The sequence below is a fragment of the Adiantum capillus-veneris genome, chromosome 4 (assembly GCF_014529385.1).
Source record: "Adiantum capillus-veneris isolate H3 chromosome 4, ASM1452938v2, whole genome shotgun sequence".
Lineage (NCBI taxonomy): Eukaryota > Viridiplantae > Streptophyta > Polypodiopsida > Polypodiales > Pteridaceae > Adiantum > Adiantum capillus-veneris.
In genome coordinates, this window is record NC_140934.1 from 123,454,656 (window position 1) to 123,472,066 (window position 17,411).

General features: G+C 41.2%; 1 protein-coding gene across 1 annotated transcript; it reads left to right on the plus strand.

The window, feature by feature from the left end:
• Window positions 1–1,738: 1,738 nt before the first annotated feature.
• Window positions 1,739–2,608, plus strand: LOC147459932 (uncharacterized). The gene is made up of 2 exons (XM_086509922.1): window positions 1,739–1,890; window positions 2,015–2,608. The coding sequence occupies exons 1-2, from the start codon at window positions 1,883–1,885 to the stop codon at window positions 2,391–2,393; spliced, it is 387 nt and encodes a 128-aa protein (XP_086366048.1). The 5' UTR covers window positions 1,739–1,882; the 3' UTR covers window positions 2,394–2,608.
• Window positions 2,609–17,411: the final 14,803 nt, after the last annotated feature.

Genomic DNA, 17,411 nt, shown 5'->3' on the forward strand with positions numbered 1-17,411 from the left:
ATGGAGATGTAAGCAATGTGAGTACAAAATTTAAATGTATTTGGGCCTACCCCATTGCTACCAAGCACAACTATCTCCTCAAGTTAATAATTCGTATGGGTTTTGAGTGGCCAAAGAGCTCCGAAAGCTGGTGTTAGTAATGGAATCTACCAAGTATGTAAAAATTGAGTTATAGGTTATTCACATTTGTTCATTAATTGTAGGCATAACCTACCAGTACTTACCACCACTCCTCTTAATGTTTAAGATTTGTTGTTGGGACAATGCAAGGGTCTCCATTGTATTCGGTAAACACCCCCCCCCCCCCCCCCCCCCCCCCCCCCCCCCCCCCCCCAATATCTATCCTACATTTTGATCTGGCAATTCTACAACGATAAAAAAGAACTTTGTAAAGAGACTAAGGAAGCTATAGTAGTTGTTTCCTTCTTGAAACTCTAGAAGTCCACTACACAGAAAAAATGGAGAACACTGCTACCCAAGCTTACCTACTTCCTCCACTATTGGCTCTCACTTTATTATATTCATTCAGTCATTCACAAGATACCTCTTGATCCCAACCTTACATCCTAGTAGTGCTAACCGTTGGAGCTCATCTGCCATCTCTCTTATCTCGCTCTGTAAAATCTGAAGGTTAGATTTGAACCTGCACCATTTGCATGAAGCGACACCGTACGTAGCTCGCTAGCCAACCCCGTACACATCTTATGTTGATGTGACAGGCAAACCACACAATTAAAAAAAAGCCTCTGCACCCTCCTTGTTTGTCACCCACCTCACCTAAAGTCTCGCCTCCCATGCCCCCGCTAAATTAAGAGCTTCATCCCCCTCGCCCCCGAACCTAGGCTCGGGCTTGAAGGAGCTCCATCTCAGGGACTGTGATTAGAGGCCACAAGAGAGAGAGAGAGAGAGAGAGAGAGAGAGAGAGAGAGAGAGAGCGAGCTTGGGAAGTTATGTGCAGTAGCAGGACCACAGTGCAGAAAAATGAAATAAGTGGGAGATCTACGCTAACTCAGCCTTGTGATTATAAAGAGAAATAGAGAATCCCACAAGATTTTGCTTATTTTATGAATAAAATCCAGCTGATACCCCTACTTCCTATTATGAAGAATCTTCTCGGATTCCCACATAGATCACCTCAAACCAACTACTAAAAGCTAAATGAGGAAACACGTTTTGAACCCTGGTAGCCAACGCAGGAGTACAATAACACAAAGCTAACCATCAAACCAGGTTGTCGTCGGTGATGTATGTCACCAATTTTAATATATAAAATAAAGCAACCCCAACCTTCGCCCAATTTGCCCTCAGGTCGTCAGCATGCTCGCACGTCCACTCCCTCACTCCATGCATGGTGCCAATGCCCATCCTTGCCTTTCGAGTTTGCTTTCCCTTCAAAATCAAAGCGCGTCAGTTATGATTCCCCTCTAAGATGATTTTCTGAAAATCGTAGGTCCATACTTCCTGGGCGTGGGCACTTGTATCTTGTTCATTTTCCCACTAATTTAAATTTCTACTTTTCTCAGCACTGTACCATACTACTACCATGAAGCGGTAAGTCGTACCACGTGTTGGGAGAAGGCAAGAAACCAGGAACCAGCACTGCCGTGCTGGGAGTCGCGACGACGATCATACGACCATAATAATGTCACATGACACAATTATACTGCAGCTACGGCAGCCCGGCCGTGGTGGGGTCTCTCTCTCTCTCTCTCTCTCTCTCTCTCTCTCGCGTGACGTCAAGGAGCTCGCTCTATAAAAGCATGCAGACAGGACTACACATCTAACACGCCTTGCAGAGCGCGAGCAAGCGAGAGAGAGAGAGGAAGAGAAAGAGAGAGAGTAGTCTGTGGTTTGGAGTTCGCTGATCGACCAGACTCATCAAATGGCGAGGTGGGCTCTCTCTCTTTCTCTCAAGCTTCCGATTTCTATATTGTAGGCACTGTAGAATGTACACACACATTCTATGCATGAGGGAGAGAGAGAGAGAGAGCAAAAGAACTTGTGCGACTTTCAGGTGGAGCGTGGTCTTCGTCGCCCTGCTGTTAGTGGCTGCTGCTGCGTTGGTGGTGGCAGAGCTGGGGCCCGAGGAAGGGGACTGGGAGCTAATAAAAACTGTCGTCGAAGAGCAGGAATCGGAGTCGGACGACCTGACAGCCGCTACGTACCTCACTATCACCGTCAGCGGCAACACAATCAAGGGCACCACCCATGGAGGCAAGACCTTCTCCGGCACCGGCGCCAAGGGCTTTGGAACTGGGGCCGGTATCTCAACAAGGGGAAGAACATCTACGATGTTACTGTCAGCTACGAAGTGCTTGCGGGGACTGGCGTACAGAATATCCTATTCAAAGATGCCAAAGGCAAAACTGTGGGCACATGGTCGGGCACAATAGTTCCCCCTGTGCCCGCGTCCAAAGGCCCCGGGAAATTCACCCGCTAATTAACCTGACGGCCGTGAATGTATCCTTATTACATGGCTTGCGTCCCCAATCGCCCACAATAAAGGACGCAAGAGTTCCTTCTTTCCTTCACTTGTAGTTAGTGTTCGCGAAAAATCATTTTTCTTTCTTTGAATTTGCAAAGAGGAAATTTTAGAAAATTGGGTTTATCTTTGGGTTTTACCTTTTCCTTTTCCCCTTGCCCTCAACCAACATTTTTGTAATTGAAAACGGTATGATATTAAGTTGAGAAACGTTTTCCTCGAACACTGCTTGTAGTAATCGTTAACCTAATCGAATCCATCGTCCATCATCCTTCAAATTGTTGTCTCCATGTCTCCTTCTAGCCAATGTGCTAAGCTTGCTTCAGGTGTGGCATCCTCTATTTCGTTCCCTCCCTTCCCATCTCGGCAAAGATGGTGCGATCTTGCATGAAAAGCGTTGCCTTGTGTGCTTTGGGAATGCCACGAATTTTCACATGAGGGAAAAAGCTGCCTCGGCCTTTGTGTTTCGCTTCACCAAAAATGTGGCCCCAAAATGTCTCTACTTATACAGGAGAGAGAAGAGAGAGAGAGAGAGAGAGAGAGAGAGAGAGAAGAGAGAGAGAGAGGAGAGAGAGAGAAGAGAGAGAGAGAGTATCATGCAGGCTAGGGTTGCACACTGTGATCAACTCGCAGGCGAGCTTATCATGTTGAAGATCATCTGCCTGCTCGATATGTCGTGATGTAGAGAAGGACCTTGCTCCAGCACGTGCTACATTCAGGTCCCTATTTAATTCAGGTCCCAAACGATTTCAAATTTGATCGGGCCTGTTTCATATGAATTTGTCCATCTCGTCAAGCTCTTTGGCAGTCGGGTGATGCAAAAAAATCCATATTCTACTCGGTTTGGCCAAAAATTTACCTGGAAGTTGCCAATTTCTACCAAAACATCGTAATAGAGAATTTTCTCACTTTTTTCTTAATCTATGGCTAAAACGAGCATCAAGATGAAAGAATTTGAGAAAAATCAAAGAAGCAATATTTTTCCTCATATTAAGGACTACATTTTCTACATACAAAACTTTCCAAATTCCGACCTTAGCACCCTTAGAATTGGCTCCCAAAAAGTGTCCCATGTCAAAATTTGAAACTTCTTGAAAACAATCAGAATAAAACCCTAGATTGTAGAAAAACTTTAAAATGAAGGAACTTTGCTCCAAACAAAAGATATGGCAAAAAAATTGCAAAATAAGTCCTCTTACATTTAACCATTAAATATACAATCCAATTTACAAACTTAAATAGTTGTCATACATTATATAATCATTTCTTTGCAATACACGTTGATACAATGTTCCCGTTGCCTGCCGTTGCTACATGAAAAGCTAAAAATATGTACTAGTTCTAACTTGACACTATAGTGAAACAATTCAAGATATCCGTTTTAATTCTCTACATTATCTAGAAGAAAATAAAAATCATAGTTTGATCCAAAATACTCGCATTTTCTATCTTTCAATAAATTGTTGTAACTGAAAAACTAGATCTGCACATAAAGCAAAGGAAAAATGCTCTATAAACCATTTGCACTTTGATACTTGATGTTCACTGTCTAAGCAAGTAATTGACATTCACAACAAATAATGAATATATGTTTAATCTAGCTATTTGCAATACAAATATAATTATTTCAAACACTTACACCATCAATTTACAATAAAAAACTTACACTCAATCGCAAATGATTATAAATCAATTATTCACACTCTCATTTTGTAATTTTGAGGACTAAAAACTTATGTGTTTTTTTTAGCTTATTTCATTCTCAATATAATATTGAACCTTAATCACAAGCTAAAGAATATATGTCCCTATTGTATATGACCCTTATGATTCTAAGGCAGTAAGTTGGCATATCTTTTCCCATATATGATTCCATGAGTTTGGTGTAGAATGTGCACACCATGACCCTAAGATATTCAATAAGATAGTAAGGCTTTAAAGAGTCTTTAGGTGACCTAGAATAACCACCTATGGCATAAAGGCCATAGGGTGTCATGTGATATTTTATAAGATGTGTCCATAGATAGCTAAGTGATTTTCACCCATGGGGTGGTTTAGGTGTCCCTCTGGAAATTCTATGGCAGCACCCTATGACCCTAAGGCCTTACGGTAGCCCAAATGCTCTTAGGTACCTTATGTGTCCTTCTAGAGATTCTATGATGGCACCTTATGGCCCTATGGCTGTAGAGTAGCCCAAATGCTTATGTGCCCTTCTAGAGATTCTGTACCCAAATGATCTTGGGGGACTCTATGGCCCTTGGGCCATAGAGTGCCATGTCTACAAATAACTCTATGATCCTCAAGTCATAGGGTATTCTAACCAAACCTATAGCATTATTTGAATCACTATAAATCAGTTATAATAAACATCACATGATCACTTAACTCAAAGTATTACATAATAAATCTTATGACCATACATATATATAGGATGATGCTATCTGCCACGATATGTCCATATAATATCATACATTTAAGTCTAATTCATTTATTGTGAAAAAACTCAAACTCACAATTTCACATTTTTTCAAAGAAAATAACATGAGAAAAAAAACGAACTAAAATCAATGTTTTAATGAACATCATGGGTGGATTTGAGATGGGACAGCTAAAATAAAATAAGAAAAATAATAATCTAGACATCAATGATTTAATATTTGTTGAGCTTATATGCAAAGGAACTCTAAATATAGGTCTAGATTCCCTCTCTATAAATACCCTTCTGTGTACATATTCTACACACTTTTGGGGTTGCACTCTCTGTGTATTGTCAATCTGTTCTACTCTTTTCTCTGTCTTCTCAACATGGTTTCAGAGCATGGTTGCTTTTTCTTTTTAAAAAATAGGGCATTTTTTGCCTCCTGCGGCTTCGCACAGTGTACGCATCAAAATATGCAATTCAACAAAAAATAAAATCGCCATAATTTTTTGTTCAAAACTTAAATTTCAGTCTTTGAAGAGTTGCTCTTAAGGTTTTGGAGCGTTTTAGAGCTGCTAGTCAAGACAAATTTATTAATTCTATATCAAAAGTAATTTTCAACAAATTGGTAACTATTTTCAATATGTTTTCAATCAAAACTATGAGAAGGTAATAAATTTTATATTTTAAATCTATATGCGTTAAGCTTCTTATTAGAAATCTTTGATTTATTTTTAATACATCATATGAAATTCAATTTTGTATAAAATTAATTAGATTGAAACTACATTGTATTGAATTATAAGATTTACATATTGATGTCGTGCAGCTTTGCTACCATGCTAAGAAAGCTATCAAAAAGATGCACATTGAGCTTAATTGAAGCTTACCTGATTAATGATCAGTGTGCAAGGCTTGCTAGCAAGCTAATAAATTTACGATTAATGTATGCCAGATGCGGCTTTAAAGGGCCAACATATTCCTTGATGATGCTAAAAATAATTGTGCTTAAAGTGATTACAAATGGGAGATTATCGTTTAGAATTGCAATGCTCTACCGGCCTGTCTTTCACTATGAAAACCTCCAAGTGTTTATCGCGTTTTGTAAAGAGAAGGTGTAAATTCAATGACAGAAACAAGAGAGAGAGGAGCGGGGGGATTTTTTTGTGTTTAAAGTATTACCACGGCTGTATCCACTATTATTACCGCTATTATTATCGCTGTTGTTACCGCGATCATCACCGTCATTATATCGGCTGCCCAAATTTAGCGCCTAAACTTTCAAATTCTGGATTAACCTTCAAATTTGGTGTTTCCCTCGTCTCAATAAAATTAAAGAGTATTGTATATAATTTTAAAATATAAAAATGAAGAGAAAGAAAGAGAGAGAGAGAGAGAGAGAGAGAGAGAGAGAGAGAGAGAGAGAGAGAGAGGAGAGAGAGAGAGAGAGAGAGAGAGAGAGAGAGAGAAAGAGAAAGAGGGGGGAAGAAGGAGGTGGGGGATATAAGGCCCGGTCTAGACACTACGACGGAAATGCTTTCCACAGGGGCGTTTAAGTTGCGTGGAAAAAGCCTATTTGTTGCAGTAGATATCACCTTCCTCCGGGCCCGCCATTTTTCTTCCGCCCCCCCCCCCCCCCCCCCCCCCCCCCCCCCCCCCCCCCCCCCCCCCCCCTCGAAGAGCTGCTAGCCTCTCTCCACCCTCTTTGTTTTTTTGCTCTTCTTTTTTCAACACCGTTTAGACGAGGCGGTGGTTAGACCTGCAGAAAGCCTTTCTTCCTCCAGGCTCGTCTGAACCCAGCGTAAGATTACCCTTGTTTACAACTAAAATAACCTTTGCCAATTGATTAACATAATAATTGAGCATATTTCAAATCTTAAGAGAGGAAGAGGAGGAGAGAGAGGAGTGAATGGATTACACGATAAAAAAACTTTATAACTGCAAAATGTTTATGAATCATCTTCAAAAAGATCTCTACATGAAGCATCATCCAATTCTAAGCCCATGGCTCCTAAATCAATAAAGAGAGAAGCGGAATTGTCGTTTTTGGATGCATTGCCAGCTTCGTCATCCTTCATCTCATCATCTTCATCATCATGACAATCATCCTTGTTAAGACTTGCTACCGCCGGACTTGATTCAACGACCTCCCTCTCCTCTATTTCCACCTCATCCAAAGTCGGAGGTGGAAGATGGTCAAAGATAATCTCCACTTCATTAGTGGAAAAAATGGTTTCTCCTGGAGGTGTTACGGGAATTACGAACCAAAGTTTTGGTTGGTGGATTGTCGGGATATACATGACCTATAAAATAGAAGCTCAAAGTGAGTAACATTGGTTATAACTAACGCTACAAAAAGTAAATAAGAATAAAACAGGTACATCTTCTCACAATTGCGTGGTAAAACTAAATTGTCATACCTCCCTGTGTGATGCACACTATAGTCTACCATGTAGAGGCCATTCTCATGTCGTCTAGACACATTTGCAAACCACTTGCACTCAAAGATGAAGCTATAAAAGGTTCTAAAATTAACCTTTAGTATCCTTTCAATAGTTCCACAGTACCTGGCTTCATTACCGTCTGTGTCAAAGTTGCCCATGATGGCACAATCCATGGTGGTTCTACGCTCGTCAATGTGGTGTGTTACAAAAGTGACGACCCTTTGACCACATAGAGTTATTTAAGGAAAGGCACCACAAAATAGAAAAATATATTAATTTATCGAATACACACTAAAGATAAATTTCAACAAATAGCGGAGACAATATGGTTTAGGTATATGAGTACTTTACCTTTGCGCAGCCTCATGCATACTCCCAATCTTTGTTGGTGATTTCTTCTCTGCACGCTTTTGCCTCGGTCATTCTCTCATGAATCCACTCTGCACTAATGAGAACTGGGAAACATGCAAGGTGTCTAGGCACTGGGGGTGCCCTCCTTCCTCCATGTGCTTGTTTCCATGCTTTCCTCTCTTGCAAACGCCTGGACTTTGCCACTGTCCACAAGTCCACCCACTTGGTCATAATCTTTTCATTGAGAATGCAAAAGTTATCGACCACTTGGGATAGATTCATATCCATGTTAAGTAGTTTCCCCTTTCTACTTGTCAAGTGTCAAGTCCTCCTTGAATCTTCCTCGTCTGACCACATGCGAGGCATTGAAGGATCAACTTGTGCCAAATACTCTAATATGTAAACAAATGCCTTTTGAACAATCCACCCTTCGGCCATACATGCCTCTGGTTGAGACCATAGCCAGACAAGATCTTTGAGAGTCTTTAAAAGCCTCTCTAAGAAGAACATCCTCACTACTCCACATATAGCTATCTCCTCCATCACGTGAACCAAGAGGTGAATTTGACTGAGAAGGACGATTGAGGGAATGCTTCAATGGAACACACAGTTTCTGTTGCAAGTGTTTGAGCAGCAGGGATATCATCTATTTTGATTTCCTTGGAGCTCACAAAGCTGCAAGAAAACACACAAGGATACACTAAGTGCTAGTTGAAATTATTGTGTACATAAAAAAGGTGTAGTTGAGTGGAGTCTTATGGTGTACCTTACTAGCTCTCCTAATTTTAAAATAACATCCCTGACTTTATTTTCCCGACATATACACATACTCACCGGCAGAATGAACTACAATGTAGATCACAAAAAGGAAAAGTGAGTGATAGTCATACACACAAACAATAGATAGAATAGGGAGTATGAAGATTACCTCAAGCATCTTGTGCCAATTGTGGGACTTCAACCCATACAATTGAACGCTTCCACCCTTCTTCGCTTTTGTGAAAGTTCCCTTTAGCAAGCTTATGTATCCTGTTGGTGTGCGAATAGAGACAATGGTACCTTCACCTTGTCTAATCTTCTTTTGTTGGCATCCATGGTGTTTTAGGAAGCACAATATTTTCATTTGGGGCACGCTGTGGAGTGGGAGAGACAGGGAGACGTTTTAAAAGCCTCAAATCCTCCCTCACACCCAAAGAGTCCTTTTTGCCAATAATGCGTTCCCATAGTGTTTGGGCTACATTCTGGAATATGCGCATGGGATCCAAGAGGTGTTGTATTTTTAAGTCCTGCAAATATGGAAGCCTTGAGAATATGGAATACCTTGACATACCTTTTGGTGGAGGACACGGAGCCGGATTTTGTTGTGGTGTTCCTCCCAAATGGTTGCCCAATCTGCCATTGTGAGCTTTAGAGGAGCCTTCCCATTTGTTGGAGCCTTGTGATTGATATGCCCTTGGGGTAAGAAACGATGGCCGTTTGGATAGACTATCTTGCGCAAGGAATCTGGCCTCTCCATCATCAACGATGGCCCACAAGTGGGACATGCATTGTGGCCCAATGTGGACAACCCTACATACATATCATATGGTTAGAGAGTTGAGTGAACTAAAGTGAGCTAAAGGGAGCTAAAGGGAGCTAAAGGGAGAGAGGGAATGAGGGAAAGAGAGATAGAGGATAGGGGGTTACCAAAAATCTCTCCAAGCCCAGGATAGTCGTGCATAGTCCACATAAGGATTCCCCTCATTTGAGCCTCTCTCCCCCCCTTTGCAAGTGAGACATCAACAACAGGAATGTCTCTCCATAACTTCTCCAACTCCTCGATGCGGGGCTCGAGGTAAATGTCAATATTTGACACTTTGTACTTCCGGGCACAAGCAAGGAAAGAAGTATATTGCCTTCTTGGTTGTCTCCCATGGTGGAATATTGTAGTTGACGATCACCATAGGCCAAGTGCTCCATGAAGTAGACTTAGTGCCGAAGGGGTTGACACCATCACTTGCTAACCCAAGCCTCAAGTGTCAAGGCTCCAACCCAAACTCTGGCCATTGAGTTTCGATGTGCCTCCATGCAGGTGAATCGGCAAGGACACGCATCATTCCATCATTTGAGCGATTGTTTGCGTGCCACGCGAGAAGCTCCACGATAGACTTGCTTTTAAACATGTGTTGGATGCGAGGAATCAATGGAAAATGTATTAATACCTTGCGGGGTAGGTGTGCCGCACTCACATCTGTCTTGTATCATGCCTCCCCGCACACGGGACATGAGGTAGCATGTGCATGCTCATTGTGGTGTATCATGCAATCTTTGAAGCACTCATAGATGCGTCATAGTCCATTCCAAGTGCAGTGACATACGATCTAGATCGTCGATGATCTGGAGGCATGTGGTGATCAACTGGCAACATTATGCCCATCAAACTACAACAAACATGCATATTAGTATAATTCCTAGAAAACGACACCATAAAGAGAGGAGAAGAGAGTATATAAAAGCCACATTCCATACTTACAGAAGTAGTGCATCGACATTTGCATTACTCCAACCGAATTTTCTTGCAAGTTGAGTACTTCCAACGATGCTCGGAGCACCGAGTACCGTGCACCATCGTAAAGAGGTGTTCGGGCACGCGTCATCAATCTATCCTCCGTTTCGGCAGCTCGTTTAGTGCAAGGCTGACATGTGTGATCCCAAGGTGTGCCAATCGGTGAACTATCTACTGGAGAGAGTGGTGGACGCTCTCTTGCTGGTGTGGACGCATTGGTAGAATTGCTACCACAACAACCACTACCTTGAGAACGACGCCTACCTCGTCTAGAGGATGAACCACCCGTCGGTGTAGAGGACACACTAGTCCTAGACGTAGGGGCACATTCGACTGAGGTGTGGGGCCACTCGGTGTAGGGACCACACTAGTCTCGGGCATAGGGTTGGCCGTTGTAGGTCCAACGGAACCTGCTGCCCAACGGTGTGCCATCGCAATCTTCTTTGGTGTGAACTGAGACAAAAACGAGCCCATCTGCTCGGGTGACATGCCGCAGGTGACATGCTAGCCGGAGTGACAAGAAAACTAAAAATAGGAGAGTATTGCTCGTCGTCATCGGCCATGGCTAATCATACACAAATAACACCCACAAAATATGTTAGTTTACAGAAGAAACACTTAATCAATACAAATAAGAAATAAACGAAGCTGCAACACAATTGAATGAATCTAAAGTGTATTGTAGACTAATAAAGAGAGTTCCTAGAAAAAATCATTAGTTAATTTCTCATCTTCTAGGAGATTTGATGCACCAAAGATGTCTATCTCAATTTATACTTATGCATCTTCATCATCGAACTCTACTTCTTTGTTGCCCTCCGCATCAGCTTCAGTATTTAACACCTCATCTCTAGGTTCAGACATTTGCTCACTACTGACATCCACCTCAAAATCTACACTTAAGGTTTTCATGAATCTATTAATGTTCATGAATCACCTCGTCGACCCCAAAATCTAATCCTTCACACACTTGCTTGCTCCGTGGAGCAACTTGAACGACATAGAGCAAGTAGGATTTAGACAGATCATTCTCATCATTTTCTATCCATAGTGGATCGTGTGTGCAAACAACTTGTTCACAATGCTACGGAAGTACAAATGCATCCCGCGCATCTGTCCACACCCGCCTAGAGTTCACTTGAATCAATCCACTCTTGTCTTTACGCACAGTTGCATGAATCTACACTTAATGTTCATGAATCACCTCATCGACCTCAACATCTAATCCTTCACACACTTGCTTGCTCCCTGGAGCAACTTGAACGACATAGAGCAAGTAGGATTTAGACCGATCATTCTCATCATTTTCTATCCATAGTGGATCGTGTGTGAAAACAACTTGTTCACAATGCTACGAAAGTACAAATGTATCCCGCACATCTATCCACACCTGCCTAGAGTTCACTTGAATCAATCCACTCTTGTCTTTATGCACAGTTGCATTAGGGCCACTGTTAATAACTTTGAACCACTTGACATCAAAGATAAACATATCAAACTTTCTAAAGCTAATCTTCAAGATGTCTTAGATGTAGCCAAAGTATTCAAGTTGGCTAGTCTCTATGTTCTCATTCCCCTCACTACTCCTACTTTATTGGACGAAGCTTACCCTAACACCACTTTCAAAAGTGACCCTTTGTTCATCGATACGTTGCACTCTAAAGTATTTCCCATGCGACCACAAAGCTCCATATTTGTGATACTGCAACCGCAAAGTTTAAACAGACTAAAAGTTATTAAAGCAATGTGATCATGTGGAGCTCAACAAGAAAGTTGTGAAAATATACATGCCAATCGCAACCCCTTGATATCTTCTCTTCCTCTTCAATAATCAACACTCCATTCCTCTTTGCCTCTGAGATTGTCGCATCTAACCACTGTCCATTTCCAAAGTCATGAAATTTTTAAAGATGATCTAGAAAAGGAAGGTTTCTAGTGGCATGGTTGTGCTTCAATTGCAAGCGATCTGTCAAGCGTTGTTGTTTTTTCCCTTTGTACCTCTCTAGCCACTTTTGCATGGTGTCTGAGTTGAGAAGGCATAATCTCATAACCTTTTCTCGCATTGTGATGTCCATCTTCCAGGGATGCCTTGTCCATGCGGCTCGTCCCCTATCACCTTGACGTTGACCTCAGTAGTACACATTCGGGGCATCTCTGGATCAATTGACACCAAAAATTCAATGATGAGGACAAGAGACTCTTGTACAAGCCAGCCTTCAGCCATGCTACCCTCGAGGCGAGCCCTTCGACGAACAAACCCCTTTAAAGTCTTCATAAATCTCTCCAAGAATAACATCCACTTGCTATGGACCACCCCAGCAACCGCAACTTCATTGATCACATGCACAAGTACATGCATTTGGATGGTAATAATATTTGTTGGAAAGTTCTTCTCCATCATGCACAATGCTTCAATAGCATTTAAGCATGCTGCATCGATGTTGTCTTCTCTTATCTGTTTTTAACTGATCCAGTGTATTAACTTACTAATTTTGTAGATTGTTCTTCTAATGTGATTTGTCAAACAGTCCTTTATGGCAATTGGTAAGATGAACTGTAAAAAATTATGCCAATGGTGGGACTTAAGACCACTGAGATTGTCATCTCTCGTAATATCTGTTTTCAAACATCGCATGCACCCTGTGGGAGTCTTGAATGAAGAGATAGTCTTCTTCACTTGTTGCTCTTCTGCATGACTCAAAACCCATGGACCTTTTGGTATAGCAAACTTTTCATTAGGTTTAAGTCGAGGCCACATCTCTGGCATTTGACCCACAGCCTGCATGTCATCTCTTGGGCCTTGCTCTCCCTTTTCCTAGTGATGGTTTTCCATATGATCTCCCCCACATTCTTGAAGATGTGCATTGGGTCGAGAAGATGATTAATCAGCAGGTCACTCCAGTACGTGAGTTCATGGAAAATAGAAAGTCTTTTTATTCCAAGTGGCATCCAATCTCCCCCTCCAGCCACATGTTTTTCCAATTGCTCGTTTTTAGTGGATGCATGTTTGTTCCACGTAGCTCATGTCCTTCAGGCAAAATCTACCATGCTCCTTCTAAATTGTCTTGCTCAAATGCTCAAAGCAGGGAAGCCAAGTCGAGGACCACATTTTGGACATGCATGATTGCCCGAGTAACTCAAGCTTGAAACATCACAAAATTAAAATATAAAAGCGTTGGCATAGCCAGGAATCACATGTGTGTGAGGGTTTCAAAGGTACTTACCTGAGCACTCACTGAAGCCTAGCCAATCGGGCATGGTCCACATGAGAATTCCTTGCACATTTACATTCCATCCTCTGATTGGTTTGGACATATCAACCACATCGATTCCTATCCACAAGATTTGGAGATCTTTTATAAGTGGTTTCAAGAAATGTTCTTTGCTTTGTACTTTTCTGGGACGATCAATGACAACAACAGATGGACCTTCTTCATAGCTAGCCATGGTGGAAGATAATAATTAACCAAAGAGATAGGCCACGTGCTCCATGATAAACTCCGTAATCCGAATGGGTTTACTCCACCATTGCCAGACCAAAGTGTATACATTGAGGCTCGCTCTTAAATGTAGGCCAACTTTCCTCTATGTGCTTCCATGCACGAGAGTCAGCAGGTACCCACATCACATCATCTATCAATCTAGTATTTGAGTGCCATGTCATCAAAGCGGCTATGGACTTGCACCTGAACATGCTCTTTATTCTTGGAATGATAGGAAAGTGTTGAAGGACCTTTGCAAGGATAAGTTTTCCTTGTGTGTCCTCCTTGTACCTATTTCATCCACAATTGGGACATTGTTCCAAATTTGCATACTCATTGCGAAAAAGTATAGAATCATTACGACATGCATGTATTTTGTGATAATGCAAGCCAAAATTAATAAGAAGATTTTTAGCGGTTGGATGGGTAGGGGACATGTGATTCCCTTCTGGCAAGATTTTCTCATTGAGAAACCTATCGTTACATGAACAAGTCAACCCCTTGATCACATTATCCATGTCAAAGGACGATTCTAACATCTTCTCCATCTCTACTTCTTGAAATTCCAAATTAGGTATTGGTTGGGAGGACTCAGTTCGATGGCTGCTCTCTGGGATGAAGTTGGAGCAATGTTTACTTGTGGAGTTTTACCTTCAGCCTCTAGACCATGAGATTGATAACGTAGTTCTTGTAGTTGCTTTATCAAAAAGATACCATGATTGCGTATGTGTTGGGCGTAGATTTTTCCTTTTCAAAAGATCTGATGCATGCAATGCACACAAGGAAACACCATCCTATTGTCCATAATTTATCTACCAATGATGGAACAAATAATTAAAACACTCTAATTGTTATAACTACATACTACTAAGTACATGACAACCTCACATTCTCTAGCTAAGCTCGATCCCTGCACACCTCGGTCTAAAGGTGCACGGAGATTAGGACCACAGGGTAATAATCTCATCTTTATTGGTCAATGACTATGTATTAAGGTTCTTGAAGTCTTGTGCACTTTGGAAGTCCAATTGCATTTTTTCAACAACTATTTGTTGCTAGCTCTAACAACCCAACATCTCTAGCCCCCGACCTGATCCCCGCACACCTCGGTCTAGAGGTGCACGAAGATTAGGACCACAAAGTAATAATCTTGTTTTTTAATCAATGACTGTATATTAAGGTTCTTGAATTCTATGTACACTTTTGAAGTCCAATTGAGTTTTTTCAACTATTTACTACTACTCGAGCTCTAACAATCCCATATTCTCTAGCCATGTTCGATCCCCGCACACCTAGGTCTAGAGGTGCACGGAATTAGGATCATAGGTCAATGACTATATATTAGTGTTTTTGAAGTTTGTGTTTGGCCTAACCTAACCTATAACCTAAACTATAATCTAACCTATAACCAAATTAAACCTAACCTATAACTTCACCTATAACAAAACCTAACCAAAGTCCGTTTTTTGTTTTTTAAAGTACACAAGTCATTCTTGAAATCCGTTTGTATTTTTCTATTATTTGTTGCTCGCTCTAACCTAACTTATAATCTAACCTGACTTATAACCTAAACCTAGCCGAACCTAACGTAACCTAACCTATAACCTAAACCTAACATATAACCTAACTTAATCGAGGTCCGTTTGCATTTTTAGAAGTACACACGAGTCATCTTCAAAGTCCGTTTGTGTTTTTTCTACTATTCATTTGTGCTAGCTCTAACCTAACCTATAATTTCACCTAACCTATAACCTAAACCTAACCTAACCTAACATACAAAATAATTTAAATAAATTTAATATGCATTAAAAGTTCAAGCACTCACATGCGGCCTATTTGAGCAAGAAAAGGTGTTGTTAACGTTTCTCGAACCTGCAAAAATGCGCGCGCACACACACACACACACCATGTTAAACCCTAAACCCTAACCTACAAGTAGTTAACTAAGCCGACAGTAGTAACAAAAGCTGCTAAGACCAAAACGACAGTACGGATGCACATCGAGGATGAATACAAAGAAGCAGTGAAGATTGGAGTTACACATTTTTTCACATTTTTCCCAAAATCATTATGTATTAAAAATTCTTGATTTATTTCAAGCCATTGTAATATTTTAAATGTGTTACGGGCTCAATGGGAGGTCCAAGCTATAAAGAGCAGGTCACTTATTGTGCTTAAGTTGCAGATTCAGTAATTGGTGAAGCCCTAAAGGCCTTGGGTGCTCAGACATTGCATATTTTTACCCTAGGTATATAAGGCAGTGTGTAAAAGAAATTAGTGTTCTCAAGCTCATCTATTTAGAGCACACTTGGTGAGAACTCTTGAGGTGTGTGGTTATGGAGTCTCTGAGCTTCTCTTTGCTCATGTGACTTGGCTAACACTAATCTGTGCTTAATTCTCTTTATCTATGCCTCTCTCATGCTTCTTGTGATTGCTAATGATTCTTTGATTAGCTAGATCGTAACTAATTAATTAGTGGTTAACCCCTCTCTAATCTTCTGTGATTGCCCTCTTTTGCTTGTGTGTGCATGTAGGTTTGATTGGAGTGTGGTTGCTCGATAGATCTATGTGTGTGTGCTTGTGATTAGTGTGTTGCATGATAGGATTAGTGTTGTGTGCCTCTTGCAATCGTTAGTGTGTGTGATTGGATTGATTGGAGGTGAAGGGAATTGGATGTGGAGATTGACCATCATTGTGGCTTAGCTCCTCCATTGGCCAACAAGCTCACCTCGTAGAGTCACCATTCCTGTTGCCATGATTAGCTCACTAATTGTGTGAGTGTTTCCATGCACTAGTTGGGTAGCTCATGCCTCCGGATTAATAATTTTTTTGGTCATTGAGCTATGCAATGATGGAATCCCCAACACTATTGTTGTATGTAACAAGAGTGATGTAGCTCCTTACAAACCGTTTTTATAAATTGAATATAATATTAATATAGTGGTGGTACATATAAGGATGTGGGTTTTTTCTTGACACTATGAAGCTTTCAAAACGTTTTAGCGGCCGTTTATGACATTTTGGAGAGAGAGAGAGAGAGAGAGAGAGAGAGAGAGAGAGAGAGAGCAAAATGGGGTGGCCAAAGGGGAGAGAGGGAAGCAAGAGTGATTTTTTGTAAATTAAATATTATCGCATATATTACCGTGCAAATTTCAAAAAGGAGGAGAGTGCGGTATGCCACGTTTTTTGCACCATACCTTGCTCTTCTACTCTTACATCCATCGCACCTATTGTAGCCATATTCTCTCTCTCTCTCTCTCTCTCTCTCTCTCTCTCTCTCTCTCTCTCTCTCTCTCTCTCTCTCCTCTCTCTCCCTCCCCTACCCCCCTTCACACACACACACACACACACACACACATGTATAATCAATATTTGGTGGAGCGCTCCACCACTCGACGTAAGGACCAAAATGCAAGAAGAGGCAGGCACTTCGGAGAAACCTCAGATAGAAATCCCCTCAGTAGAATTTGCTGAGATGGAGACACAGTCCGCACTAGAGCTGAGTTGCAAGGAAGAATTTAAAGTACCAATTATCGAAGCAGACACAGTCCCAATGGTCAAGCTATTATAGAATTGATATTTTATGATTTATTGCAGCTGATAGGTGGAAAAGTCTTGGGAAAGCTAGGCCTACGCATTCGAAAATATATTTCATGTACATTTTATTATTCAAGTGCTCATTATGAGC